We start from the raw sequence: 26,278 nt of genomic DNA, 5'->3' as shown, positions 1-26,278 counted from the left end.
TTTTCACTTATACTCTTGATAATGCTCATGTGCTTTTCTTGTCGTCCTACATTAGCTAGGACTTTAAGCACAGTATGTTGATAGTGGGCATCTTTGTTTTGTTTTCTGATCTTAAAGAGAGTATTCTAGATTTCACAGTGAAGTATGACATATGCTATTTGTTTTAGATCATTTATCACATTTATTACATTAGGCAGGCAAGGAGGAAGACATCTACCATTTCTAGTGCCCACCAACTTTGCCAGATGCCTGTACAGCATTATCTCGTTATATCCTGAAGGACTGGTATCACTAACCATTTTTAGAAACTGAGATTTTAAAAGATGCATAATTGCCCCCAGTGCAGTTAACAATTGGCCAGCTAGGATCTAAATTCATAGTTTAGCCTGCTTTTTTTTTTTTTTTTTTCTAGTGTATCAGAAATATTTAGTTGTGCTGGCTCCCAATATCAAGGCACTTGCCATATTGAACTGACCAGGGAAACAAACACCTAAACTGTAGACTTTCAGAGACAGGGATTAGGTCAGTCTTGGTCACTCTATTATCCCTAAAGACTAGCACTGGGCTTAACACTTGGGGGGGTTTCAGCCAATATTTTGAGTGTTTGAATGGAAGGTACCCTCTAGTATGGATTGGGCTGTGCTTGGTGACTCTGCCTCAGAATGTGGTGAGTTTAACCTGACCACCCGTCTTCACTAATAGTTTACTTGTAGACAGTGACTCTCCCTCAAGGGTTCACTCTCTTGTGAAAGTTCTTAGGTGCTCACACTCTTACTCAGTGCCATGCCTTGCTTACCTGTAGTTGCTTATGGTACTTTCTGTATCCAGAGTGTCAGGTCATTGGGCCTTGATGAGCTGAGACCTTGATTTGAGCTCTGATGCAAAGACATGAGTTATTAGATTATTGAATGACAATAGTCCTGAGGTAAAATCCTATTGCCAGGATAAGAGTGAGACCCCTGTTAGTATATGAACCCTCCAGTGGGCATAGTAGAGATGCTGTATTACCAGGGAAACAGGTGTTAGTATATGAACCCTCCAGTGGGCATAGTAGAGATGCTGTATTACCAGGGAAACAGGTTAAGATTCTCTAGTATCACTTAGAATTCTATGTTTATAGTTTATCAGAAGCTGAGTCCAAACCATAGTGTCTCATTTTTCTTGGTACAACACCATCATTGCCTAGAAAGTTGAGGGAGCTTTTGGCTTCTACTCTTTTTTTGGTTAAACTCGCTTAATTAGTGGGAAAAGACTGCCCTTTCTAAATAGCCACGTTTGTGTTCGATCTAACATTTTGTGGGATCTACGTTGTTACTCCTAAATGTAGTAAAGACTGAGGTGTATAGAAGATGTTGAGACTTCATTTACATGCTGTTCCCCTGAGGATGTCCTGGATTTCTTACCAGTCTCATAAAAGCCAGCCCTACCATCTGCTTGGTGAGATCAGGGAATGAACCAACGATCCAGCTAATGCCATTAAGCTTTCTATCACTGCCGCCTCCACCCAGGGAGAAAAAATGCACTTGCTCTATAGGAGATCTATTTACTTCCAGACCAAATTCTATTATTTTTTCTTTGCTTTCCCCTCATCAGATAATTTGTTATGGTTTCTCAGTGGTGGAAATATTTGGCTCTTCACTGAGAAGATCTTTGAATATAAATGCCTCACTGAAAATTAAAATAACACCTCAGTTGGATGGAGAGAATGTTGTAAACACATTGGAATCCATTGTTGCCAGCAGAGTAGAACCATCCAATATGTATTTATGGTACCTGACTCGTGCCCTTAAGATATCACAGAGCTACTTTCTCTGATCAGAGCTCTTGCAGTGATACTTAAAAATGCATTGAATTTTCACGAATGTCAGCTTTAGCTATTGCAGTTGATGGCCCAATAGCTGAGGTTTATTAAAAATATACTGCCACCTACAGTACTATTTAACTCTCTTTGACAGGGTCATGAATGTTAACTAGACAAAGAGTTAATTTGGGGGCTGATTAGTTATTGTTTCTGTGAAGATTTGCTAATTTACATAGTATGTTTCTTTACTTACACATGTATGTATCCGTTTTCCTCTAGGAAAAGAAGAATACATTGCCACTTTCAAGGGATCTGAATACTTCTGCTACGACTTGTCTCAAAACCCCATTCAAAGCAGCAGCGATGAAATAACTCTGTCCTTTAAAACCCTTCAGAGGAATGGACTGATGCTTCACACTGGGAAGTCAGCTGATTATGTCAATCTCGCCCTGAAAAATGGAGCTGTCTCTCTGGTCATTAATTTGGGATCAGGGGCCTTTGAAGCACTAGTGGAGCCCGTGAATGGAAAGTTTAATGATAATGCCTGGCATGATGTGAAAGTCACCAGGAATCTGCGTCAGGTAACAGCGCAGTGGATAAGAGAGTAACTGGCTTTGTTTCTCGCTACAGCTGTGTGTGTGGTACTTGAAAACCCTAACAACATGATACAGGGCTCCTCAGAGTCGCTTACAAATTAGCTTTTTTCTTCTTCTGAGATGAATCTTCCTGCCATACTTGAGCAGGGGCATATCTAGAAAGTCCCAGGGGCCTAAAGGCTATTTTGACACAGCGACGCATGACAGTTTCCCAGAGGGCTGCAAGGTTAGCCCTGCGACCTGCCCTTCCTGTGATGTGTGTGATTCTGTTGTTTTTAGTTTTTTGTTTATTTGATTTTAAATTATAGTTTTCATGGTGATCATTTGGAAGCATGCACATTGGGGTCATTAAATCACAGTTCCTTTTTTGTAGTTAAAAAAAAAAAATCCAACAACAGTGTGTTTGTGATTCGGGATTGTATCAGTCCCTGCTCCCTCCCCACCCCAAACTCTGAAATGAGGACAAGAAGAGTCCCTGAGGGGGAACAATGACTTTGGGGGTTTCCACATCTCCTAAGAGTCTGTTTATGAAGATATTTTTACTTTTAGCACAGACACTTATGTTAAATCCCAAATGTCTCTGGAGAGGCCAGTTCATCTTCTAGATGCCCACTTCTATTTGATTGTATTTTTAAAAAATTCTTCCAAGTGTCTACATGTTAGGAAAATATCAATTTTTCAGTAAATGTATGGGTTCCCATATACTGTATGCTTTTAACTGAGACATATTATTACAGTATATATATACAGATGAAAGTGAATAATAGATTGTCCTTTTATACTGAACATAAGTTTTGATTATTATTTGAAATTTTATCATATTACAACATACCATTTTGTTAAGTGTTGACAGTGACTAATTTTTCTGCAGTACGTGCTGATCTCAAACTAATATCCTTAACATATTTGTTGTTTCTCTGAACAGTTGCAGAATGACCGGATTGTCTCTGGTTTTCCTTTACTAAAACAGCCCTCTCTTTCTGAGCTGTTAACTGTCTAACCTTTTCTTTCCCGCTTCTGAAAGGCTTAAACTATCCAAGCTAGAGAAGCAAACAGGAACTTTAGGAGTGCAGATTTAGTCTAGCTGAGGCAGAAAAGTAAAAATGAAGGATTTCTTGAGACCCTCCAAGACCTTTCAGAGGCCTTAGTGTCATGGGAGGGGCCCTGCATGCTTCACACCTGCCTCGGGGGATAGTTGCCCACCATTGGGGTAGCTGTAGACCACGGATTTCCTATAAGTGTGTCTCTTTGGTTTTCCCTTTTTATTTTTCTCTCAGATTCTCACCAAGAGGCCGAATGCTCATTTGAGAGAAGCACAGAAGGAAGGGTGGGGCTTGAGGAGCCTACTTTCTAGATTTGCCTTTGCTCAGGTTACAAACCAAACTGTGAATTGGTAGCTCAAAGGAAACTGCAGTTATACAGCCGGGGTGCATGTGTGGCAGGACAGATTAAAAACAAATCCATTCTACTCATTCTATGTGTCAGGATCTTTGCTTTGTTTCATTGCAGTAAACTGTGACCCTAAAGTCCATCAATATGACCGAAGGAAGTTTTGGAGTTGAGGAGGAGTCCTTGTATGCTGTAAAATTGAGTAGTAGGGCAATGCCAACTGATTCCTATGAATTTGCTGGGACTGGGGTGGGCCAGGGTTGGGGAGGGATCACTTATGGGCAAAAGGCGGCAGTGGTCAGCTGATGAGCTTTAGGCCTTTGAATCCCTTTTAGACTTTTTCAGTGTGTCTGTCAGATGTACCCAGGGAGACAAAGGAACATTGCCATATGTCTGTTTCTGTCTCATAGCAAGTTACGAACAATACTGGCAGGAAAAATATTACCTCTGTGGGAGGCCTATTTGTTAGTCTGCTTTTTTCTTGTAAAATTTTTTTGCCCTTTTTCTATGTTACTAACATGCTTAATAACTAACATGTCATTCATGGAATGTTTCATTCTACTAACCGTTACCTGAATCAAAAAATGTACTAACATGGTAGAGACCATCATATTTTTTAAGTAACGATCGTTATTCTGTTCACAGTTTTTAATTTCCTTTCTCCCCCCTTCTCCACAAAGCACTCAGGCATTGGACACGCTATGGTAAACAAACTACATTGTTCGGTAGATATCATTCTAATTGTTTCTTATTTTGGGTTTGCCGTGTGTTTTCTTTCTTTCTTTTAACTGTAGACATCATTAACAAAAGAGGAACTGCGGTTGGTACTCTTCTGCTTACTTTGACCTCCTTCTTTTCATCTGTTGTTGACCTTCTTATTTTTTACCTGTTCCTGTCAACTTCTGTTTTCCAACTCACCTGTAGGGGCATCGTTAACGTTTCGAACGTTTTGCATCCAGCTGTGGTTAACACGGGATAAGACAAAATGGTGGCTGGCCCGAGTGACCGCAAGCTCAGCCAGTCTCGAACCATTCATGATGCATGGCATGCACCCTTGATTTGGGAATGCTGGAGATGCCACACCCACTCATCTTTCCGTCATCACAGAGCAGTTGTGTTTTCCTTTGGTTCTCCCCGTTTTCTTTCCTTTCCTTTCTGAACGGTACTGTCCCTCCTGCATGTGCACATCAGCGTGTGCTGCTTCCACTGGTTGTTTTGCTTCCCCTCGCCTTTGGCATGGACGTAGGCACTTGCATGCTGGACAGCTGCTGCTCAATAGTGCAAACAGTGACGGTGCTGGAAAGAGCTTGCGCCTTTTCTGTTAACAAGGTGCACGTTGTGATTAGTTAATAACAGACGACTAAACTTTGCTAATATGTACTACCAGCAAAACTAACCTAGGAAGCATTTTACTAACACCATTTTTGTGTCTGCTAAATAACTTTTGAGTTGCCATAGGGATGATGCTGACACTAGTTCAATAATCAGTTAACTCTCTAACTAGTTTAGATCTCTTAGGGCTAGTTGCATAGAATCAGAGAATAAACCTCAAACAGACATGAAAATGGGTTCCGCCATAGGTCTAAAAATAAAAACCAAACAAACAGAAAAAAAAACAAAAACCAAAAAACGCAAAATGAAAAACTAAAACAAAACAAAACACAAAACAGGCATATCCCAGGATTACAGTATGTAGGTCTGAGTATAGCGTGTCCTTTCCCTGTGCTTTGTTATCTAGGTGACAATATCAGTGGATGGGATTCTTACCACAACGGGCTACACGCAAGAAGATTATACCATGCTGGGGTCTGATGACTTTTTCTATGTTGGAGGCAGTCCCAGCACAGCAGACCTTCCCGGGTCACCAGTCAGTAACAACTTTATGGGCTGTCTCAAAGAGGTAAATATCACTGTCACCAGAATCATTCCTAATTCATGACCTCATCATTTCAGATCCAGACTGAAAGCACCTTTGCTGAAGACCCAGAGTTTGTGGTGTCAAAGGGCACAACCTTAAATTCAATATTCCACTGTTGTTTATATAGGATTGGGGGGATGGGGGCAACTCATAGAACATTATCAAGGAATTAAGTTCCTCTTCTTTACAGTCTGTAAGTAATTCACAATTAAGATTTGCAGGGGCAGTTGTATATTAGCTATAAAAGAAAGTCAAACACAAAGAAATATTGGGTCTAGAGTTAAGCCAAACACCTTGCTCATTTCTACTTAAATGCCTTAGGTGTTACATATACAGCGGTGACTTATTTGACCATTACAGGAAAGAAGAAGAAAAAAAATAGGCTATGAGAGACCAAATGCAACAAAAACAAGATGAATCTATATGATGAAATAATTTTGTCCCTAGATTTTAAATATGTTCTGAAGGAAGTAAAGATGTTTCGTTTGTGGTCCAATGAGCTCACTTGATATTTACCTGAGTGAAACTATCAGGCTAAAAGATACCGAGAATTTCATCCCTCATTCTCAGCTGTCATTGTTGGTTGTAACTTTTGATAGGATCGGAACTTGTTGGGGTATGGGAAGAAAAAGATCAGGAAGATCTTTGGATTTCAACTTGTATGAATATTTTTCCATAACAGCTGCCTGTTTTCATTCAGGCACAACCCAGTTTCTCTTGGCTGCTAGAACCAGAAGTTCCTCTTGCATTATATGGCTGTAGTTTAATGGTACAGACCTCTAAAATATAAAATTTAATAACTTTGAATTTATTAATGATTAGCTATAGGTGGTGTTGGTAAGCAGTGATGTACTTTGGTTTATTTATTTATTTATTTATTTATTGGAGTATAGTTGCTTTACAATGTTGTGTCAGTTTCTACCGTACAGCAAAGTGAATCAGCTATACATATACATATATCCCTTCTTTTTTGATTTGGTTTATTTTAAAGAAAATATTGTAATCATATAAACTCGATTCAAGTAAGCATCAGTGAAAAACAATCAGTGCTCGAATTATCCTTACCTGTTTTCCATTTATGTAAATATACTGGATGTTGCATTGCCCAGTATGTGAATGTATATGGAAAAGTCCTAAGAAGGATTCGAAAACGCTATAGTTTTAACAAATACAAGGAGATGCAGTTCTGAAAGGCTGAATCTAACTATGCTTTGTGGTGGAAGGGATTGACTGCCTCCCAGAGAATAACTTTTACTTTTTACAGATACATAACATGACCCAGGACTGCGCTAAGCTCTGTGAGCATTATAAAATCCTAATAATTATTATCATTGTTATAACAGTAGGCATTTTCTGAGCTCTTGTTTTGTGCCTAATACTAAGAGCCTTGCAGGAATCTCCACAACGTATGAAGTAATTATCTGCATTTTTCAGACAAGGAAACTGAGGTTTGGAGAGGTAAGTTTCTTGAGCAAGGTCTCATGGCTAACAAGTCTGCAAGCCTAGAGCATGATCATGGCAGTCTGAATTCAGAGACTTGTGTGCTCTTAGCCACCATAATACACAGTGTCCTAACAGAATGTTTGTTAGAAGATTGTGTAAACCCTCAATTCTGTTACAAACAGAAACAACTTTTAGAAATGTATGCTAGACATTTCTGTGTGGTACAGTTATGCCCATTTGAGTACAAAAGAGAGTGAATGAGTGGGGGTCAAGTAGACAAGGAAGATACACAGAAGAGTCAGGACGTGAGCGTCTTGAAGGGTAATTATGAGCCAGGGATGGAGGACATGTTTCAGGTTGGGGAGAAGCATGGTGAAAACATAGTTAGATTTCATAATATGATGCCTGAAACCCTTTCTGGTGATAGGAATTGGGGTGGGGGCAGAATCACAGCCCCAGTCATCCACACCATTTCCTCACTTTCACTATGAACAGACCAACCTACGGTCAGCCCCTAGGCCCTGCTTTATCTGCAGAAAGTTAGTCTTGCTGTGGACTGGAAAAAGGAAAGGGAATCTAAGGATTTCGAGCAGAAACTGGAATCTAGCTAAAGAGCCCTTTTGGGTATCCTGTAAAAACATGAGAGTTTCTGCAGTGATCGCTCAAGTTCAGCTGAGCCTCATTGTCTTCTGAGTTCAGTTTGGGTGAGGCAACTTTCTGTGTGTGTGAATCTTCAGTGGATTGCCTTAATCCAAATTTACAGTTTCAGATTGAATTGTACTTCAGATTAATATCTTTAAGTGTTAATTAGCAGTTGAGACACTTTAGAACTCATCTCTTTTTTAAAATTAAAGTATAATTGACTTACAATTTTATATTAGTTTTAAGTACAGCATAGTGATTCAGTATTTTTGCAGATTATTCTCCATTATTGGTTATTACAAAATAACGGCTATAATTCCCTGTGCTATATCCTTGTTGCTTATGTATTTTATACTTATCTTTTTAATTGGTCTTTCAACCATAAAAACCAAGTCAGGTGATTTTCCATTTAATTGGCAGCTACTGAGTCCAAACAATGAGGATTCACTCAAGTTATTGTCTCTGTAGGTTTGGCATAGATATCACTCATCTTACCGATAGGGCACTTCCTACATCTCTCTCTTCCACAGCCTGGGGTATGTGTCTGGAGCAAGTCTTGCCAGTGTTTTACGGATGTATAATCTCTTACAGTTTATTTCCTCCTGACACAGTAGAGTGGAAGGATACGGGCACAATCAGCCTATAAATCAAAACACACTTTACTTGGAGAGGTTTTGGATGGTTCATAGTTTCCATCCAAGTCTGAGTTACTATCTGTTTAGAATGCCCTGCTATTCCTACTACTGAAATGAAATTGTGACAAAGTATCATAGATTTTGAATCAAATCACCTTATTTCAGATGGGTGAGCTCTGTAGAGTTGCTGAAAAGAGAGAAACATACCCATGTTCATTCTCACCACATCCCTCTTACGCCCATGTGAGCCTTCCTTAACTCTTATCTCAGGCTTTCTGCCCTCAGGCGTGTTATATAAAATCTTAATTATGATTTCATCTATGGCTCATAACATTTTTATTTTCAGTCTAGTATGTGATCCCCCTTAGGATAACCAGTCCTGGGGGAGATACTCATAACACTATGTCTGAAGTCATAGAAGAAATTTTGGAGTGTTAAAATAGGAAGAATCCTGGAAGTCATTCTTCAAGTCCAACCTCCTTATTTTGTAAATGGGGAAACAGACCTAGAGGTTGTCTGTCCCACCGAAGAGCATTGAAGGGGTAACAGGATTAAAACACAGAATATTGTCCAGATAAAATATAATACTTGAATGACTGGCTCTGTTTCATTATAAACAGTGGCACTCAAGATACAAAACTAGAGATGGCCTACCACTCTCACTAACTCACATCTTCATTCTTTAAAGATTAAAGTAAAAAAAAAAATTACTCCACATAATGAAACAACCCATAATCTAGTGTTTATTAGAAGCAATTAGCAGTTAGGGCTCTCCCTACATGGCATTTGATAATGCTTATTTGAAATAAGACTTGGCTTGCATGGAGAGCAACCAACCCTCATTAAGAAATTTTTTTTTTAGTGATTAACAAATTTCAAAATAAAGTAAAATTATTCCAACAGAATTTGGCAAAACCTAACCTGAACTTCATATATTACTTCGTTCAAACCGAGAGGGAGCTTTGAATGGCCAAGAATTTATAATAAGGGGATCAAAGTAGTTTTTTAAAAAGTATTTATATTTTCATCATAAATAAATCAAAAAGACTTTGGAGAAATGTTTGAGGTTACTGAAAATGACTTTCAAGGGTATAAATTTGAGAAAAGTTACAGGAAAAATTGTAAATAATAACTTACCATTATATACAGCCCACATCTATGAAATTCCTAGAGGATAATAGATCTTTGAAAATATGCTTTTTAAATTTGATTTTTACAAAAGCAATACTAATCATGCTTGGGCAGAAGCATTTGTTTATATCCTTTGCATTTTTTATACCACTGAATAAAACCTGAAATATATGTTGCTTAAGAAGATCATTTAAAAACAAATTTAACTTTTCCAGCAAGCAGTTTTTTGAGTGATTGCTACAACAGGAGAGGGAATTAGAAGATGCTGTAGAAAGTTAAATCATGGCGTCTAAGGGAGATGTTGGGAGTCTATTTGAGGACACCTACTGCCCTGCCCATTCACCTTAAACAACTTGGAAAGCATTTTTTTTTTTTTTTTTTTTTTGCTCTAAAAGTATTACAGTTGATTCCTAAGGTGCTCATTAAAGGTTTTTGTTTGTTTGTTTTTTAACATTCAAAGATAGGTGACAAACTCACTCATACGTGCTTCTATCCCAATATTTTGACCATGAGGGCTTCTGCAGTTAATGACTTACAAGGAAGGGTCATGCTGCTCCCTCATTAATCTTGCCTCAGAATCTCCTTGGGCTATTATGCATTTCTTAGCCTCTTTGTGCCTCCAAAATGCTTTGAAACACCTATCTCCCTCTTGCAGAGTGAACATTATTCAACATAGTTTGTTAGTAGGGAAATGAAACTGAAGGAGGAGGAAAGGATTGTATTGGATAAAACAACCTAGACTGCTTTATTGGAAGTTTGTTTGTAGCCATGTGTACTTGCTGGAGTTTTACTGTCAGCTGTGCGAGTAGAGACACTGCCTGGGTGAGGAAATTTAGAATGCTGCCACTAAAAGTTGCGTGGGATGAGCCTAAGGAAGGATTCTAGAAAAATAAATAAGTGAAATGCTAGGGGGAATTAAATCCCTACTGAAAATTTCATCAACCTAATTAGATCAGCGCAGGCTTTCATTACATTGAGAAACTTTTAGCACTAAAAATCTGGAAGAAGCTATGAAGTGGATGAGGTTCAGAAAATATCCTCTTATGTGAGCATTTTCACCCACTGTGAAAAAATAGTTGATACCTGCATGTAATCAGCATGGTCCTCTCTGCCATTTGCAGTGGCATCGCTGTAATTCACACAAGTATCAGCACCAGGAAAAAGGTGCAATATTTCCTTTGCACAAATACCTATTAATTCCTGTCTTACTTCTTGTGGACAACAGAGAACTTTGGAAGATTGTGAAGGCTTCTCAATTTATCCCCTTCTGTGGTAGAACCAGCTCGTCAAATGTGGGTTCTCAGGTGTCCTTCTGTTCTGTCTTATTTCCCTCACTACTCAGAGTAGAGTTCTTTACATGTAAGAATAAAAATCCATGGCAGAATTTGCATTTTAAGTTATTTTTCCAATTTTTAAATAAAAGGCTTTGTGACCTGTTGGAAAAATTTAACCTCAAGGAAACTTTGGAGGGTAAGGAGATCTTCACTGATAATCATGCCACTCGGGAAGAGGGAGGACTTCTTTATCTGGGAGAACGTCCTCATGGGGGTTCCAAAGTCATGATTAAACACGTTTCTCCCAGGTTTTCATTTCCTCCAGACTCTTCCTTGTTGGGGTCCCTGATACCTGTAGATAGTTTCTGCCTTTCCTGTCTTATTACATTGTCACAGTCTATATTGATAAGTAGCATTTTCCAATACATTTATGTTAACCTTTCCACATGTCTCATTCATTCTTTTGGAAAGAGAATTGCTGTTTGCATTCCCATCTCACTTCCTCCTAGCCATTTTCCATACATATCCACATATTTTTACTCACCATATTATTACATAACTAAGGAAAATAAATTCTACCTTAATTATGTTTGGCAAAATGTCCTCAACTTAACTAACCATTCTAAGATAGATGTTACTAATGCCCCCCCGACTAAATAATAGACTGTACAAAAATACAAAGTAATTCCTGTAACACAAGGACTCACACATTGGCTCTGGGCTGCCTTCCTAGAGGTAGGGTCTTGGTTTAGTGACTTGTAAGAGAGCTTAGTTTAGCCTAGATGAAGAGGAGGCAAATTGACTTACAGTGTTGGGCAAAAATTCTAGTCTAGAAAGAAAATAAGTTTCTCCACCTGAAAGAAAAAACCACAGAAGATGGCAGTTTGCTTTTAAAACTGTAATGAGAAAGCAAGATGGAGTTTGTGGGAATGTCAAAGAATTTGACAAATTCTTATGTACCATTAACCTGATTTATTATAAGCCCTGCCTGATGTCTTTCAGATCTTGGAAATACTGAAATGTGTTTCAACTCTTCTGCTGTAATAAATTGTTGCCACTAAAATTCAAACAGAGGTCAATTACCCTTGCCTCCTTTCATTTTCAAGACAGCAGACCATGGCTTCTTTTAAGTCAGAAATCCCCCTTTCCTTTTTAAGGATGTCTTTTCAAGAACCCCTGTGATATAATAGTAATTACCTAAGTTGAGTACTTTTCCTAGTTTGAGCACATTGCCTGAATGAGCTCATCTAAACATACTCTAGTGATATAAACTCGGTGGTACCTAATTGTGGCTAGGATTATACAAGGCATTATACAAAGGGATGCTAAAAGTCAGAGCAATTATAAAAGGGTAAGAAGAGTTGGTATATTCCAGAATAGTGATAATAACATATTAAGCATTTCCTATGTCTCATGTAATTTCTACAACACCCAGTGAGTTACCCCATTGTACCTAGGGCACAGTCAGCAGCAACACAGCAAACATAACAATTTACTCCTAAAAAATAAATTAATGAAACTTTGTGAAATACTTAGATATTCAGTATTTCAAACATAGCAGCAAGGTAATCATGGAAGAAAAACACCATTTTTTTGCGTGTGTGTGGTGGACTTAATGGCATTTTATCTTAGGTTTTGCTTTTATTATTAAATTGCCTAGAGGGGTGCACTGTCATTGTTTTCCAGTGCTTTGTATGTTCAAGAGTAACTCTCTGAGCATCTCACAAGTTACATACTAGCAGTATCCCTATTTGACAAATGACATGCAGACAGGAGAAGTTAGGTAACTGACTAGGAGAAAACAAGCACTAAGTAGCAGAGCCAAGATCCGAATCTGTTTTTATAAATGTATTTATTTATTTTTGGCTGTGCTGGGTCTTCGTTTCTGTGCGAGGGCTTTCTCCAGTTGCAGCGAGTGGGGGCCACTCCTCATTGCGGTGCACGGGCCTCTCACCGTCGCGGCCTCTCCGTTGCGGAGCACAGGCTCCAGACGCGCAGGCTCAGTAGTTGTGGCTCACGGGCCCAGCCGCCCCGCGGCATGTGGGATCTTCCCAGACCAAGGCTCGAACCCGTGTCCCCTGCATCGGCAGGCAGACTCTCAACCACTGCGCCACCAGGGAAGAGATCTGAATCTTAACTAATCTGACCACAGAACTCTTGCCTTTAACAGCTACTCTATGTTGCTTCCTTTACTCATAATACAATCTTGCTTCTATTTCCTTGTTCTCAATATTTTTATTAAGGTATAATTAAATGAAATTAACTTTACAGGAACCTTGAGGAGAAAGAGAACACAAAAATGCAGCCTAGATTACTAGGATGTTGCAGAAGGGGGTGTCTAAGTGGGAGGGGAAAGAGCAGGAAATATTTCGTGGATGCCCAGTTACACGTGAGCTTCCAGTGGGGATTTTTCTCCTACTGTTCTGACTGGTACTGGGATGTCACCTCTGTGAACTGCCTCTCTGCTCTGTAAGTCTGCATCCCTTCCTCCTCTAAGGGTGTAAATAAGATAATAATGCTTGTCATAAATTTCTGTACTCTGTAGCCAACCGTATGAACAGGGATACACAAAAAAACACATTTGGAAGTACTTGCTAGATTTCTATAAAGTATTGGCTTCATAGATTGCTAAGAGTAAGTTTCCTTCTGTGCCTTGTAGCCCTGGGGACAAGGGAAATAAGCAATTAGGGCAGAAGCCAGGCATTTTGCCATAGCCACTCCTCTTCTAGATTGGGTTCAGGAAGTCCCATCTGCTCAGGTCCCCAAGGAAGTGGAACTCAGGTCTTTAGTCTCCAAAACATCTGGTGAGTTCTTGTCTGGAATTCAGCTTTTTGAACATAGCAACCTCCCTTCCAGGGGACCCACAGATTTTTATTTCCCATCATATTCGTTAGATGCCCCACAGCCTGGAACTATATCAGCAGTTGACATAATGCATTGTAGTGCTTTCAGATATCAAGCTAGCATAACATGGTTTGGTAGGGGGTTCAATGACATTTTAAGGAATTGATGCATATTATAGAATATGACATTTTCTAGCCCAGCAGAAAGCAGTAATGAATAATGTCTAAGACTTAACATTTCCTCTTAATTTCAGCACCCACTAGAGTACCCTGTTTAAATTGCTCCATTCACTTAGGCATGTGTGCATTCTATGAGTCAACATTAATCAATACCTACTATGTGCTAGACTCTGTACGAGACACTGGGGACACACAGATAAATAACACACCTAAGAATCTGGAAGGAGAGCCTGACAAAGAAACAGAAAATTAAAATACAGGTTCTTTAAATGAGGTATTGAAAATTGCTCTAAAAATACAGCAGAAGCTGTCATTAATTCTGCCAGAGGAAATCTATAATACCTTCAAAGAGAAGGTGACAAAGTAATCTGAGTTATCCTCTCTGTCTCTCTTTGCTCAGCTCTATAATGGGCATGATATTACATGGGATTAAAGCACAATGAATTAGTTCTGCTCTCAGAATTTGAAAAGAATAGGAAAGATAAAATGATATGAAGGATTCGAAAACACATTACAAAGAAGAAGAAAAGCTCCATAGAAATGCAAGCTTGTACTTTACTGAGTTTGAGCCATATTTTAAAAATCTGATATCTATCCAAAACAAAGTGAATATTTTGGTCTTCATGTTAATTTCTATTATGAGACGATATACTCTCATCTTAGTTCTTTGGATCAAGTGCTGTTTTTGGAAGAAAATTATTCCTGTACACCATAATTGACCTTTTTTTCAGGAGAATTATCACTATTGAAACACATTTAAAACAAATTAATTACTTTAAAATGAAAATAATTCTGTTATCATTCAGAAGCATGTGATTTTAAATAATAGGAAAATGAGATTTTTATCTTTGTTGAGTAAATATTCTGCACACAGAGAAATTGGTGACTCTGAGTGTTCAGTTTAGTTCCACATGTATGATATGACTATCTACTATGTGAAGTACCAGGATATGATAATTAGGTTGGCATAGGTTATCTAATCCAGGTCATGATAAATGAATTGTCCATCAAACATATATATTTTTCTGAACTTAAGTTTCTAAATTTGAATCAAATGTGATGACGGTAACCAGTTATAGATTGGTATTCCATTAAATTAGTTAAGACAAATTGCTTTAGAATCAGACAGACCTGGGTTCAAATCCTGGCTCCGTAGACTTAGTAGTTGTGTGACCTGAGAAAAGTAATTTAATGTTTTTTTGCTTCATTTTTCCTTCACTCTAAAGGATTAAGTGAAACTATGTAACTGAAGCACTCAGCATAGTACCTGTTATACTGTAATATTTCAATAAATGGTGTGTGTTAACTACAAATACACTGCAGATAGGAATGTGGCCTATACATATATATTTCACAGACATGTAACCTATGTAGTCACACAGGGCCCTCACACGCAGAAGGACCCTGCTCTTGGTTTAATATCTTCCTCTTGCCATCTTGAAATTCTTAATAACTTTTGAACAAGGAGCCCTTCATTTTTACTTTGCACTGGACCCTGTGAAGTATGAGGACTGTCCAGGTTGCAGACGAGTCTATGAGATTTTGCACATATTATCTCATTTTAAAAGTTATTTCATTTAACTGTCCTAACAGCTTTGTGAGGAAATTGAATTGACTTGGAGGCCACAAGTTATTTATAACATCATCAAGGCCACATCACTCATATGTAGAAGAATCCAGAAGAAAACCTCTGTTTATTGACTCTAGCCAGTGTGCATTCCTCTTTTGTTCACCTGAATTATAATAGCCACCTTCCAATGTATCAAAAATTAGTAAAGACGACTGAGAAACTCAGCATTTTTAGAAAAACACTGATATATTTTTAATAACTGGGAATAGTCACTTAATTTTTATAGTTCAAATGCAAATAGTTTTTTGTTTTTACTTTTTAAGGATTTTATCATCATCATCAGATTTCACATAACATTAGTTTTCGAACTCAGTCACTGTATTCCTTCCCTGTACTCACCACCTGTAGACAAAGCAGAGTCTCATATGTAAGACTTCAGTGCTTGTTTGAAAGAGTAAATTGACCTTTTTGTTAACATTTTCTTCTATAAGGTCGCCAGACTGAAAGGTATGATCACCAACGATTGAAATCAATCCTTCCTTAACATTACCTTTTGCTATTATTTAATAATTATTTGATTTATCATGGATTAATCAACACATTGATATAAAATTACATAGTGTTTATATAGAACAATTTGTAAACAGTGACATGCGACTTAAAGCTGTAGGTTTTAGGTAGTTTAAAAGGAAGCAATTCTTAGCCCATTTAGGGATTTACTATTCAAGGCGTGGCCTGTGAAGCAGCGGCATCAATATCACCTGGGAGCTTGTTAGATGAAAAACCTCATGATCCTTCCCAGATCTACTAAATCAGAATTTATATTTTAATAAGATCCCCGGGTGATTTCATATGCAAATTAAAGTTTGAAAATCACTGAGCCAGAGCTCGTCAGCCACCGTGTTTTGTTGACATCATTGACCGTAAGGTGTACAATTATGACATGACTGGCATTAAACACTGCCAATTAACCTAGGCTAGAATGCACCTCAACTGCAACTCAGATCTGTATTTTAGACATATTAAAATATAAAACAGTGTATAATTTAGTAGCTCAGTAGTGACCCTGAGGCTTACAGCCAGAGCCTCAGCACCTCAAAGTGCCAAGACCCTGGGAAAACCCTCCCAGGCTCAGTTCTCCCCCAGCCCCTGCGTGAGCTCAGCCTTTTTCGGAAGATGGACATCAGGATCTTCGCATCCATTTACACTGAGGGCAAATAAATCACCAGGATCCACGCTGAGCCAGTCCCCCAACAGTCTAAATTTAGAGGCAAATACAGTCTTGGGATGAGTTGTACTTACCATCCAAGCAATAAGCTTTTGCTAACGAAAGAGTTGGAACTAAGCCCATGACCATTAAAGTAAAATGCCTCTGTGTTTTAATAACAATCTTAAACTAGGTCTCCTAACCTCTATTTGATTTTGAGTACTGCTTTCATAGCAAAATTTGTTCACTTGCAAAAGTGCTGAAAATCACCGTGTGCAGGTTTACTTGGGTTAATTATTATTTTTGCAGGGTAATATTCTTATGCTGAATTTTCCATATATACTCTTCACATTTTTTCATGCCATGGTTTATTCAGGATTATTTTACCTTACCACAATTTGCTAACTTAAACAGATTTATGTGTATTTATTTACATTTTAACAACTTTGTAACATAATGGGTTATGCCCTAAAGGAAGTAAACTCTTCCTTGGATATAAATTAGACAGTTGGGGATTTGAGGCATTAAGGAACCATTTAGGGAAATGCTCCTTCTGCAACATGAATTTTAATAAGAGCCCCTAGAGGCAGCTAAGAAGTATGACACCTCTCTAAACTGAAGCCACTCAGCCTGAAATTTTCTTGGTGATTAAATGAACAGAGATGCCTTTAAGTGACGTAAATGGGAAAACCATTAATCCCAGGAAGAGTGTGAAGTGTGTGCTTATGTGATGCTTATAAAAAGATAACTTTGTCTGAAGTGAAGTGGCTGCAGAGAGAGAGGGAAGTACAACAGACCCCCTCAAAATTTCTTTAGGACACCAGATTTTTATGGCACTTTATATCTTTCCTCACTATCTTCCTCTAAACGCAATTTGTAATTAGAGGCTATTTGTTCTTGAAAATATATTCAAACTAAATTTCTTTGGCTTTATTAGATTAGAATTACACTGAAAATACCACCACTTACTTTAATCCCCCAACCAGGGAAATGCTGCCTTTTTTCACTTCATACAACTTTACTTGCACTTTTAATGCAACTCTTTCTTTCTGTCTTGAAAATACACATAACGCAGGAAGCAATTAAATTTGAAAAGGAATATCCAGAAGTGTAGTTTAAGTAATAGGAAAGGTTTTTTACATTCATATGAGTTTTTCTTTAATTACTGTAGTACTTATGATTCTTGAGTAACAATCCTTCGAAATTTGTACATTTATTCACCAAGCCCTCACTGAGTGCTAGCTATGTCTCTAGTAGTGATTAGATGCTGGATTTACAAATATGGTTGATTTTCATTGCCTTGGCTGGATTCTGAAGACACATAACCATAACCAGAATGAATTTCAGTGCTTTTAATTCAACAACAAAATGTATCAAATGACCTCCATGAAATGAGCCTGTGCAAGATGCCAAGTGAGGATAGAAAAAGAATAAGACATGGTACAGATGAAACAAACACATAGGTAATTAGGTCACCTGATTCTGCTTTTCCACCTCACCTTGGGCTTATCTCTATCATAGTATTAACTACTATAATTGTATCAGTGTTTGATCAACTAGGGTTTCTCAGGAAGATTAAGCCCTAATGCCCTAAGACATCCATTGTATGTAATAGTGCTAGTTTTGTATCATCATTGGGAGAACTGAGAAAATAGTTACTCAACTGATTTTCTATGTTCTGTGGTTCAGATGAGGACTTTGGTTGAGAAAAGCTAGGGGAGACTTTTTTGCTAGCAGGGATTGTGACTATTTCTTTAGTGCTAGAACCTGAGGCATAGTTGGTGCTCTATAACCCTTGAGTAGATTCATTATAATTACACTGAAGTGAGATAAGTTCTACAGCAAAGTTTTGTGCTGCATTCTAGGACAACACAGTGTAGGGAGGGGGGTCAAGAAATGTAAAAAAACAGAGTTTCCCAAGGAGATACTATTTGAGCTTAGCATTGAAAGGAAAATAAGATATCTCCAAGTGAACAGGATGTGAGCTACAAAGTTTGAGACAGAGGAAAAGTTGGAGAAAGGGCACGGTTGTAAAAGAATACACAACCATGCTTGGGGGAATGTCTAGGGTCAGTCAGTGTGACTAGGGAAAAGATGTACAGAAGGGAGGTGAACACTGATGCTGGATAAAAATTGGAGGAAATGATGTTGAAAATGGATAAAATGATGACAGGATATGACTGCCCCAATGGTTGAAAGTTTTGTGTATTAAAAAATCATCTGAGAGTTTATTAAACTGCAGATCCCTCTCCCCATAGCTTCTGATTTAGCAGTGGACCTGAATTTTTAACAAAAATTTAAGGTAATACAGATGCAAATGATATAAGGACTTTAACAAAGACTGCTATTTGTTATAGGGTGCTATGGATACTTCTAGAAAGGTCTGTGATAGGGCCAGGATTTAACATGAAGGATCAAAAGACCCTAAGCCTCCAGTTTAAAAAGGAGAAAACTGAAACAGACCAAGGGAGAGATGTTAAGGGTTGATCTAGCAAGGGAAGAACGGGGAATAACCAACAATCCAGAGGGACCTCAAAGGTAGAATCAAGGTGACTTGATGAGTTTTGGGGAAGAAAGAATAAAAAATACCAAGACAAGACAAATCTATATATTTCAACCAAAACAAAGCAGTCAAACCAGATCTTTTTCTTCAGATCAGAGCTCAAAGGAATGGGGAACAAGAGCAGTGGGAAGCATGAAGGAAGTAAGAAAACGGGCTTCCCGGGATGCACTTTTTGACTGTTTGGACTGCACAACTCTGAAAGTTGGCCAGCACGTGTGAAGTGTAACCCAATGCATTTTACTTAACCTCTCTGAGCACCAGGTTTTTCATCTGTCAAGTGAGGGGATTAAGTTTTATGTACTTTAAGGTCCTTTCCTACAATGTTTAAGTCCTGAGGTAAACCCTTCCTATGGTAGTGGTTGCAAACACATAAGCATTTTTTACAAAGCTATCTGAAAGTCCTATTCTCAAAAGTCCTCTAGCCAAAAAGGTTCTAACATATCACTCTGAGTGACCTTCATTATCCTCAAAAGATAAGAAAAGATAAGATTTTTTCCACCTCCCTGATCAAAAACAGAACAAAACAACAAACAAAATGCTCCTAAAATCTAAGACAAAATGTGGGTTGAAAGAGATTCCTATCTTCCTGCTTAGTTTATTATTTTTTCTTTCTTTCTTCTCACCTTGCCCTTAAGGAAAGTTTGGCAAAGCCTCCAGAATCAGATTATCAAGAAGCAGCACAAATTTAAGAGCCTTTCTCTGCCCAGGCCCTTGAAGTCTTTCTGAGGCAACCACCTGCTTTGATGCTGGGAGGCCAGCATTCTCATTAAGTTTTATGGTTTTCAATCAAACAAGCTTCATCGCTCTAAACCCATAGCCAGTCCCACAGTCCAGTAATAGGGCATATGATGAAAACACTCAGTGTTTTAAAAAATTCAAAACACGAGATATGCTTCCACTGCTATGTACCTCCTTGATTTCTAGCAAAGGTAGGTGGATGGGTTCTGCATGTCATTGCCTTGTAGTTTATTTTTAAATAACAATTTGAGTCTAGGAGAGGGATGGTACTTGTGAACAGGTGAGTGATCTCTGCCAGAGAGTAGAATGATATTATTTTAAGAATGATATTTTTAGAGATTGGCTCCGAGGAAAGTTTTAGCCTGGAAATTTTTAACCTGGAGCAAGGAGATACCAGAGGCCAAGTATGTCTTCGGTTCTTTGGAAGGAAAAATACTCATACCAATCTCTCCCTCCCAGCTCTAGGGCTGAAATGCATTAAAGAAGAGAAATCAGAGAGGAACTATCTCTGCAGTTGGTACTATGATCACACATGCTAAGCAGTGAGTGAGTGTGGGAGGAGGTGAAAGTGTCAGCAGAAGAGATGGACGAGATTCAAAAAGTGCTTTCTCCTGCTTCAGGGTTATTATAGTCTGCTTCCCTCTTTGCCGGAATCCATGTTCCCTTTCATTCTGTTAAGAATACAGAGTGTATCTGAACCTCCAATAATTTTATTAGGAGGGAAGGAAAGAAGGAAGGAAGGAGAAAGAGATTGAGAGAGGGAGAGGGAGAACTTATTTTTGATAATCCTCTTTGTTAGTGGGAAAAATAACATATACAAAATTCAAATATAAGAGCAACTATAAGAAGGTACATGATGATTCAAAGAAGAAAATTCTGAATAGTGGCGAGATCTTTAAACAAAAACATAATTACAATTTAAATACAGGGGATCTCTATGGGGCTTTAAAGAAAAGAAAAATTAAGAGACATGATTTAATCTAGCTTTCCATGGAATTTTCCAGGACGCCAAAACCGTATCTGAGGAAGAGGTTGGGGACAATGTTTACTCCCTCTTTCCTGCCTATAATCCTGAGATGTTATTTTTTAATTTAATTTTATTTTTTGGTCCTGAGATCCCATATCCAATATAGTGCATGTGTGGTTGTCTGTATTTTCTGTGCCACCTAGTTGATGAATTTCCCAAATCTGGATGAAATACATTGGAGTCCATTAAACTGTAGCTGTTCACGTTCCCAGCCTTTTCCATAAGGCTATACAATTTTATTTTTTTTTTATTTTTTTATTTTTTTTCCCTGTATTCCCCCATTCAATCTGGACTGCCACAATCAGACAGACAGGAAGCGCAAGGACACTTTTTTCTTGCATCTGTGCTGGAAAAGGCTATACAATTTTAAAGAAAAAGAAAAGATGGTATCACTTCATCCTCTTCAAAATGAAGGGAGAACTGAAGAGGCATGCTTTGGCCTCTCTGTTAACCATTAGTAGAGCTGGGTAGAGAAATAGGTCTTATGATTCTTGCTCCAGACTCTTTCACATTATAGCTCCTTCTACCAGCTTCCATCTTATTATTGATTCCTTCCTAACTTCCTGGAACCAGTGAGCACTGCAGGTATCTAAGATGTCATAGTTCTGTTTGATAACACCTGGCTTGTGTCTGACTAATCAATGAGATAAAATTGCCTTGGAGCAAAGAAGGAGCTAAGCTTATCTTATGCAACAGTACATTTTCATGGTATTTAAATACACTCTAATCTATAATGTGCATGGCAGACCTGGCCGACTGTAACTAAATTGAAGTGGTTTTTAGATCCTCCAGGTCAACTCTATATAAACTTATGAAAGTCTACTTAAAGCAGGTGTTAATGCACAGTAAAATTATCATGAAAAAATTTTTTTCTTAAGCTTGTGGCTTAATTTCAAATTTCAGACTCTTCTCTCCACTCTTACTATTTCTTAAGCACTTTCCAAATGACCATTTTGGACCTTCTTGATTGCATTGCAGAAGTCAAGGTCATGATTTCTGTGAGTTAATCTCATAATTACTTCAGTAAACTCAAGCTTTTGACATACTATATCTGACCCCATTCATCAGAATTTCTGTTGTTCCAGTAGCATCCTAAAACCCATGTATATAGCATGTGTGTCAACCTAATATCACACCATTTGAAGGACAGATCCAAGAGCTAAATTCTCAAATGCCTAAGCATATCGGATCCTTGCAACACCCTGATTTAATTTACCTATAACTTCCTTCTTAGGTAGTCATGTTATCCTATAAACATCAAGTGTTAACATCAGAAGAAAATATAGCAGCATATATCATAGTGGTTAGAAAAAAAAAAACAACCTAATGACACACTAAGTGAGGAAACTAAGGCATAGTTAGATTAAGTGACTTTCCCCAAATTGTTATTACTATTATTTGCAGAGATGTCTCTAATAAGTTGGGTATCCTTGATACACCCAATACAATCTTCAGTTTACCAAAATAATAACCATGTTGGTAGAAGCAAGCACAACATTACTCAGTACTTCTTTCCCCTAATTTTCATTTACATATAAACTTAGAATGGGAAAAGGAATTTTCCCATTGCCAGCTTCTTAAATGTCACAATCTTTCATGTCATTTTTCTTTTCTTTTATTCTTTTATTCTTACCAGAACATTAATGATCATATGATTCCACAAGCATCTCTCAAATTAACCTTGAGTTTCTTGTCTGTCATCATCTAACAGAAAAGTTTATCACGAGCTGTTGGAAAAAGGTCACAGTTCAGTTATTCCTCTAGAAACTTTACTTCTAAGTAGAGTTGTGAGCTTTTGCAGGGCCCATAAAACATGTCTTTCACATTTATTACTATCCCTTGCCACAGAAAGCAAATCCTAGTATTTTCACTTAGAAATTCCACACTCCCCCTTATTTTTAGTCTCCTATCATAACCAAACTCTACAGGTTATACCATATCTATCACTGCAAGGATGTAACTGTAATTAAGTAATAGAATTCTAATTAAGCAATTATGTGTGTTCTTATCATTTTCAGAAAAAAAAAATAGTTCACTTCGGGATTTTTTTTTTTTAAGCTTTTCAACAACCTGCTGTATTTAAGCAGTTCTTTCTTCTTGCTTTTGGAGTCAGGTACGTCTCTTCTAATTATTATTTTTGTTCCTCATTTAATCTAAAACTCTGTCTAGGCAATTTGCAATATTAATTTCTCATATAAGCAGTCAATCTGCTTTCCTACATTTGATTTTGCATCCCCCAATTTCTGATATGCCTTTCTGCTCTCCTTCAATTAGGTTTATAGTTATTGAGATGACTAAAATCCACTCTACCAACTGACAAAACAATTATTCACCCTTTCCACCCTGTTTAAAATGCATTAAATTTCTATCCACAACTGGAATTAAAATGTATTTTCTAACTTCTTATAGAAAACATCAAACCATTTCTGATGATTTCCTTTTCATCAAGCGCAACTGCCTCAACCCCAATTAGCACAACAAATTTCTCAATCATGTATTCCCTCCTCTGATGAAGAAATTGTGACTTGGTTTCTGGGATGTTGACTCATACAACTTTCACTGAAGCATATTTGCTCTGAATTACTTCTCTTTCTCATTTCTCCTTATCTTAAAATTCCTCTTTCCTGCAACACCCAACCCCTCATGTTTTTGGAAAAGCATCACCAAGTATATTTGCTTTATTACACCATAATTTTTAAGTCAAGTTTTTTTACTTTTTTTTTTTTAGTATTTTGCACTTAGCATTGTGGGAGTACTCACAAACTTTCCCCCCGAAATAGCTTACCATCAAACTGGGAGGTCAGATTTCAAAAGGTAAACATATTTGTTTATTTCTTCAGTGTTTAGTGATCACCTTCTAAAGGCTCATTTTATTTGGAGCCATTTGATTTATCAATTTTTATAAGGTCTGAATCCGGCCTCTTAGTGACCTTGTAATCTAAGAGTAAGGTGGTTTATTGTATGGGCCTTAGAGGAATACTGCCTAGGACTTGGTTTTGGTCTGACCTTGTGCAAGTAAGTCACAGTCTGTCCTTCTGTTTCCTCATCACCTCATTTATAAAGTAGAGCTATAAAAGTATCTCATGAGGTATTTGTGAGGTTTAAATGAGATACTTAATGAACCTTTAGGAGAATTAAGGATTAGAGCTGATAAGCATGAATATGGCTGGCACTGAGATATTTTACACATATTATTTAATCTTCATAATAAACAAGTAGGGTGATCATTATTCTCTGTGATTTTTCTTTTCCCCCTAAGGAGATGGCTCAGGAAAGCTAAGTAATTTTTCTGAGGCTTCATCCTATTAGTACATTGAACAAAGTTTCAAAATAATTCAGTCTGATTCTAAAACCTGTTTTAGGGCAACAGCAGGGAGAGAGTTGAATAAAGGTGGAAAAAATAAGTTTTGTTTTAAACTCATTCATTTATTTGTTCAATAAATTGACATGGAGGAGGTACTGAAGCTTTGGAAATGGACATGCTCATTGAGAAAAGTAATGAGGGGAGACAGGAGGAGACTCATTCATTTTTTTATTCTAAAAAACATGTACTCAACACTGAGCTGCATTCCCAGTGTGTGCTGGCTGCTGGGCAACAAACGAGAAAATCTATTTTGTGCCTAAAAAACCTGCAGAGAGATTCCTCTGCTGCTATGGAACGCAGGACAGATGCTCAAGAGAAAGATTAGGAGCCATTCACACAGAGGAGGTATAGAAGACTTGGGAACGTACATGCCCATCGGAGAAGGTAACTAGAAGAGAGGCAGGAAGAGAATGGAACCACCTGCACCTTGAGAAGTACCTATGTTAAGAAATAAGGGCAGGGAGAGAAGACAGGGAAGAGGTCAGAAGGGAAGGGAAGGGATGTACCCCAGAGTCTAGGGCAGGAACCTAATGACAGGTAAGACCACAGAAGGGGACAGCTTGACAGGGGGCCTTATGGCTGGGGAGGAAGAGGTAGATGATTGAAAGTAGATACTTGGGCTGCTACAGCGTATCAGAGACACCAAGCATGCTGACACATCAGTCAGAGTTTTAAGGGATTGTGATGTGGCTAGAGGCTATTCTCATTTGAGGCAACTAGGACAAAGACCCAGATCAAGCCTAGGACAGAACCATGACCCTCCCAAGAGAGGCTCCACCATCTGACTTTGCTTATTTAGAATCAAGTCCTAGGAATTTTTTTCCATAGGCCTCTTAAAGACCTGAGGAGCAAGCCAACAGGACCCTTCTTCCAGACAGACTAGGGGAATCCCTACTGCAACGTCCTGTGTAGGGTGGGGCCCCTAAAGGCTTCTGAACCAGATGGGCAGATGGGTCCCTCCTCCCAGGGAGAACCGGCAAAGTTCACCATCTGTTTTGCCAGATACAAATCTTTCTCTTTGTAAGTTTGACCTGGCCAAGCCATTTCTTCTAGTAGTTGCAATGAAATTGTGAACTACACAGCATTCCAGTTCAGGCACAGTGGAAGAGTGGAGAGAGTTAAGGATCTAGAGTTAGACAAATCTGCACTCCAATCCTGGGTCCAGCATTATTGATGAATTGTGCAACCTCTTTGTATGTGAGTTTTTTGTATAATGAGAGAGGATAACAAAGGGTTATTTTGACAATTTAAAATGGCGTATATCAACCTAGAAGCACAAAGAGGGGATGCTCCCCAAAACAGAAGCATTTTAAATAGTATAGCATATAGTATGAAAAACAGTAACAATTATTATAAAAGACATGGGAGATCTGAGAAAGGACAAGGACCTGAGAAAAGGTGTTAGAGGCAACTCTGAAACAGCAATGGTCCCAAGAACTCAGATTGCAAGAGGTTAAGGAAAAAGTGGATAGTGAAGAGATAGAAGAAGTCTTTTTTTTTTTTTTTTTTTTGAGGAAAGTTGGCAATGATCAGAAGGAGAGATAGACTATTTGGACTATTGATGGAAGAAGTCTAATACTGAAGGGAAATTTCTAACTCCTGATCATAACTATGAAATCAAAACAAATGTGAAAATCAGTTCTAATCTAGCTGGGAATACCTATGCTTTTGAAAAGTTAGTTTTCTTATAGGAAACTGCTAATGGAGTTTTAGGGGGACTTTAGGAGAGAGAAATTGAAAATGCTGGAAAGATAATAGCTTCTATAGCATGTTGTTTATTCTTACTTTATAACCTTTATTTATTTTTGCGTTGTTTCAGCTCTTGGGCCTCATTTTATTCATGCCATAGCAGGCTGGAGGGGAACAATTAAGAAATGCAGTTAATAACAGCAATGGACATTAAAATGATGCTGGACTCTAAGCCCTCACTTGAAAAAATAGCTGGGATGCCTACCCC

General features: G+C 38.1%; 1 protein-coding gene and 1 non-coding gene across 18 annotated transcripts in view; one reads left to right on the top strand and one right to left on the bottom strand.

Annotated features, from left to right (window-relative positions):
- The window catches only part of NRXN1 (neurexin 1), a 1,110,559-nt gene that overhangs the window by 423,702 nt on the left and 660,579 nt on the right, over positions 1-26,278 (top strand). For 7 of the 17 annotated variants that reach the window (XM_068563995.1, XM_068563994.1, XM_068563993.1 and 4 more), the window contains 2 exons: positions 2,081-2,382; positions 5,525-5,686. In XM_068563995.1, the coding sequence (XP_068420096.1) occupies positions 2,081-2,382; positions 5,525-5,686 (464 nt within the window). Of the gene's footprint in view, positions 1-2,080; positions 2,383-4,466; positions 4,512-5,524; positions 5,687-26,278 lie in introns of all 17 variants that reach the window. The other 10 variants (XM_068563985.1, XM_068563984.1, XM_068563987.1 and 7 more) reach the window with 2 other exon arrangements.
- LOC137778235 (small nucleolar RNA SNORA31) lies at positions 21,224-21,321 on the bottom strand. The gene has a single exon (XR_011076812.1). It is a non-coding gene; the product is annotated as a small nucleolar RNA SNORA31 (small nucleolar RNA).

This window comes from Eschrichtius robustus, chromosome 15 (genome assembly GCF_028021215.1).
Source record: "Eschrichtius robustus isolate mEscRob2 chromosome 15, mEscRob2.pri, whole genome shotgun sequence".
Taxonomy (NCBI): domain Eukaryota; kingdom Metazoa; phylum Chordata; class Mammalia; order Artiodactyla; family Eschrichtiidae; genus Eschrichtius; species Eschrichtius robustus.
This window is presented reverse-complemented; position numbering and strand designations above follow the sequence as displayed.